The sequence below is a fragment of the Myzus persicae genome, unplaced genomic scaffold (genome assembly GCF_001856785.1).
Source record: "Myzus persicae strain clone G006 unplaced genomic scaffold, MPER_G0061.0, whole genome shotgun sequence".
NCBI lineage: Eukaryota > Metazoa > Arthropoda > Insecta > Hemiptera > Aphididae > Myzus > Myzus persicae.
Window position 1 is genome coordinate 690743 of NW_019104089.1, and position 4068 is coordinate 694810.

The 4068-nt window shown below is 27.4% G+C and overlaps 1 protein-coding gene across 1 annotated transcript; it reads right to left on the minus strand.

Moving 5' to 3' along the window:
* Positions 1 to 1343: 1343 nt before the first annotated feature.
* Positions 1344 to 4068, minus strand: LOC111038590. Its single transcript, XM_022321749.1, has 4 exons — positions 3635 to 4068; positions 3494 to 3573; positions 2552 to 2896; positions 1344 to 2399 (listed from the first exon to the last, which is right to left on the minus strand). Exons 3-4 carry the CDS (start codon positions 2891 to 2893, stop codon positions 2292 to 2294), a joined length of 450 nt encoding a protein of 149 aa, XP_022177441.1. The 5' UTR covers positions 2894 to 2896; positions 3494 to 3573; positions 3635 to 4068; the 3' UTR covers positions 1344 to 2291.

The following is a 4068-nucleotide window of genomic DNA, read 5'->3' on the forward strand; positions in this document are numbered from 1 at the left end:
AATTCAATGTTTCCCAACCGGTGTGCCTCAATGATAATAATAAAAGTTTTTCTTATTGGTTTTCAATTATAGAACGTGGCTCTCTTTGACAACTCATCGAAGCCCCTGGTAGCCATGACGCATCTTTGTTCTATTTGGTTTAAGAGCACAACAGTTTGCTTATATGCTACTGACTGCTGTACACTGTCGGACCTACCTGATTGATTGTTTAGAAATAATTGTACGTTGCCATCATACATTCAGAAACAACTGTTACCAACTGTACGCTGTAGTCTTAAAATGATCAAATCACAAAAGTTTTCCAAACTAACCAAATTTTGGCAGTATGATTCAATTTCAAATTGCTATTGCAATTTTTATTATGATTAATATTTCATTCACACTAAATGCCTCCTAATAGTTTGATATTAATTCATAGTTAAACGGCAAATGCAATACAATTATTTTTTATTACTATTTATTTTAGGTTTAATGTATAACCGACATTCAGCTTTTGATAATATAATAATCACAAAGGTACACAAATATATTCATATAAAAAGATAAATGTAATAAGCTAAAAATTAATTATGGATTATTTGATAACTACTAAAACTACAAATTACAATAATTAAGTATTAATACAAGAAAAGCTATAAATGGGACTCATCCAATCCTTAATAGACTATTTTAATAACTATATCAAATTATTCTTGTGAACTGTAGAGAAATGACAACAATAAATATAAACTAATAAATATCATTTTTTTAAAGTTTGATTTGGGTTTATTCCATACTAATATGAATGTTTTTATATACTTCAAATTCCTAAAATTTAAAAGTCCAAAATTTATAGATCCTGTTTACTCATAAGTCATAAGTCATAAATACCTACTTACTAGTGTCATTATATAACTTGAATAAGAAAAAAAATTATAGAGAGAATGTTAAAAAAAAAACAAATTATTTTGATAGTAATTTATTTAATTAAAAACTATTTTTTTTTGTTTTAACAAGAGTTACCGACTTTGCCTAAGTATGAAATGTTAATAAAAATAAATACTAAAGTGTGAATATTTATTGTACAATGTTCGTTTAAATTAACAAATATTTTTTTCTAAAAAATACATATTGATATAATATAATATTACAATTATTTTATTTAAGATAGAGATGTACTGAACATAATTAATTTTGTTATTTCGAAAACTATAATTAGTGAGTTTTAATATAATCAACCTAAAGAATATGTACAAAACATTAATATAAAAATAAAGAAATGGTTATTAATGTGACTATAATATTTTTAAACTCATTAATTTAGGGCTCGGAAGTTGATGACCGTAAAACCATTAAAAATGACCTCAAAATGGGCACGCAAAGAGAACTAGTTGACATTTTGAAAAAAAATTTAAAAATAAACAAAATATTAAAATGTATATTCATTACTTATAAAAAGATGGCAACAATAACTATAATCAAAGATATAAAATCGGATACTAATTTAGGAATTTCAAAGGCTGGGATCTGTAAATGGGAAATGATAAGATAAGCAAAGCTATTGGGTTTATTATTAAAGGTTAGTTCTTAAATATTATTTGATAAGGAATGAGATTTAATTTAATATTGGGTTTTTAATAAACTCGTTATTTTTTCTTTCGACTAACTAGTGGTAAATGATTAAAAATTATTTAAAAAGTAAAAAAAAAGACAAAAATGCAAAATATTAGTTTTTCAGTTTTACAAGGTATCAAAACACATTTTTAGCAAGTTAAAGCATGATCTAAAAAGTTCCAAAGAAATACGTAAAATGCATCAACTTCCGAGCCTTACTCATTAATCATTATTTATATAGAATAATACATTATATCCATTATATAGACTATCCAATTAAATATTAAATGTAAAACAGGGGCCGCCAACCTTTAAAAAGTAGTCACATTACATTTTTAAAGCATCTGGTGACCAATTATATCATTACATGCAGCATAATAATATTGTTCTTTCATTATTTCTCCAATGGAAAATTGTAAGTTTTTCTTCGCTAATAAAATACCTTACTTTGTATAATATAAAGCATAAAGGTGTGTTAAGATTACGCAGGTGATCATATACAGATATTACTATATTAGAATAATTAATTTATAATAAGATCGACTGGTTGGCGACTCCTGAGGTAAAATATACCAATGATTAAATCGGTGGGAAGTTTTTACTTTTATTATTATTTTCTAATATTAAATATTTAATTAATATATTTGAGTGAATTTTTATTCTAAGCCGATGATATAACAATCAAATGTTGGTCATGTCTAGTGAAAAATGTTAAAACAAATGCAATGAAACCAACGATTATCACTACTATTCAACAATACAGTATTATTATCGTTTTTATGTTCATTGCTCGCCATTTTGGAATGCTACAAAACAATTTTAGTTCTGATTAATGATTACTATCAATTATTGTACAATGAAATACTATTAGACATAAATAGCTTAAGTAGTATATTCATTTGTATTGCTTATTATATACAGTGGTATTTTAAGTAGAATACATTGATGTATCGCTCACCAGTCTTTTATCATTGGAAAAATCATAATTGTACGCATCTGACTCAAGCAATTTTTTTATGGATAATAATTGTTTTTTTGTATTATCTAAATTATAACTATAGTTTTTAGTAGTCGCGATAATTTGGCTTGATAAAACAAATGGTATACTGTCCAGCATACTGGTAGGTTTTAAATCTGGAATACTTGGTTTTGTTGGCTGTAAATCATATAGTAACTGAGGCATTGTAGGTAAGGTATTCGCAGGTTCTGGATTAGCCGCAGTTGGAACAGGTGGTGTGTCTTTTGTATCAACTATCTGATCAGCCGATTGTTTAGAAACTCCAAATAACCAGGATGCCATGGTCTGAAAATTATAAAATGGTAGTATACATTTAATATGAAAAATACCCATCACATGTTTGATTCTTTTTAATCACTAATAAGATCTAAGTAGTGTACTACTATCAACATTCAATAATAATTTAATTTATTGTTGATATCAATTATCATAACTACCTAATTATATCAACCATTTAAATATTTAAAAAGGCTACCTACATGAATTGTAAATGTTGTTACATTTTAATACATTAATGCAATTTAAATAGTACAGAATCTAAGATAACACGTGAAATACAAAAAGTGATTTATCATAACTTGTAATGTGACGACGATGTCTAGTTATTGATATAATTTTAACTCTTAAAATCAATTTTCAAACATAATATGTATTGCTTAATACATCGAAAAAATACACAAGTTTGGTAAATGAAGCAACATCTAGGTAGTATTTACATTGTACATACACAAAAAGTGTTGGTAATTTAGGCACTTGCTTCAACAATAGTTGATACAATCAATTATGTTGTACATGTGACATCAACAAACTATCCATAGTAAATATCTCACAGACAACCATTATTTTAATAGGCTTATAAATTGATTTTGATGTTCAACTTACTTCTAAAGGTGTAGCGGTGTACTTCAATATATTGTTGTGTTGATGATGAAGGTATTCAGAAAAATGTTGAACTCTGTTCACTATAGTATGAAACATTGATTAAATAAAATACATCGAATGTTAGTATTATATTTTACTCACCTAAAATGTATCCACACAAACCACAAGCGTAGTATAACGCGTACGAGTATTAATGAAGGCACTCGTTGTGTATACTTGTCTATACACTAATTCAATGTACCGTATAGTGTATACACACCAGCAGCTGTATACAGTGTTCTATTGATCAGTAATCTGTGCTTATAGTTGGTGGCTGGTGCCCAAGCTGTACGCCCCACAAACAGTACTAACTACAAACTTCGAATAACAATAATAATAACATAGATAATAAAGATATGGATAGGCCACGCCTATGTTAAATACATTTGAGGCCGCGTTCCCGGAGGGGAAGGCAATTGAGGCTCCTTTATATTGATAGTCGATACTCAATATAGGTATACTTTATTTGGCCTCAATTGTTCCCCTCGAAGACCGCTGATAAGACCAATATGTCCTATCCATATCTTTATTATCTA

Excerpts from the sequence above, each read along its gene's own strand:
- LOC111038590 (XM_022321749.1), bottom strand. The coding sequence starts at position 2,893 with ATGGCATCCTGGTTATTTGGAGTTTCTAAACAATCGGCTGATCAGATA. Across the intron at positions 2,400-2,551 it reads TTTCCAATGATAAAAGACTG|CATTCCAAAATGGCGAGCAA; the intron begins GTGAGCGATACA and ends ATTGTTTTGTAG.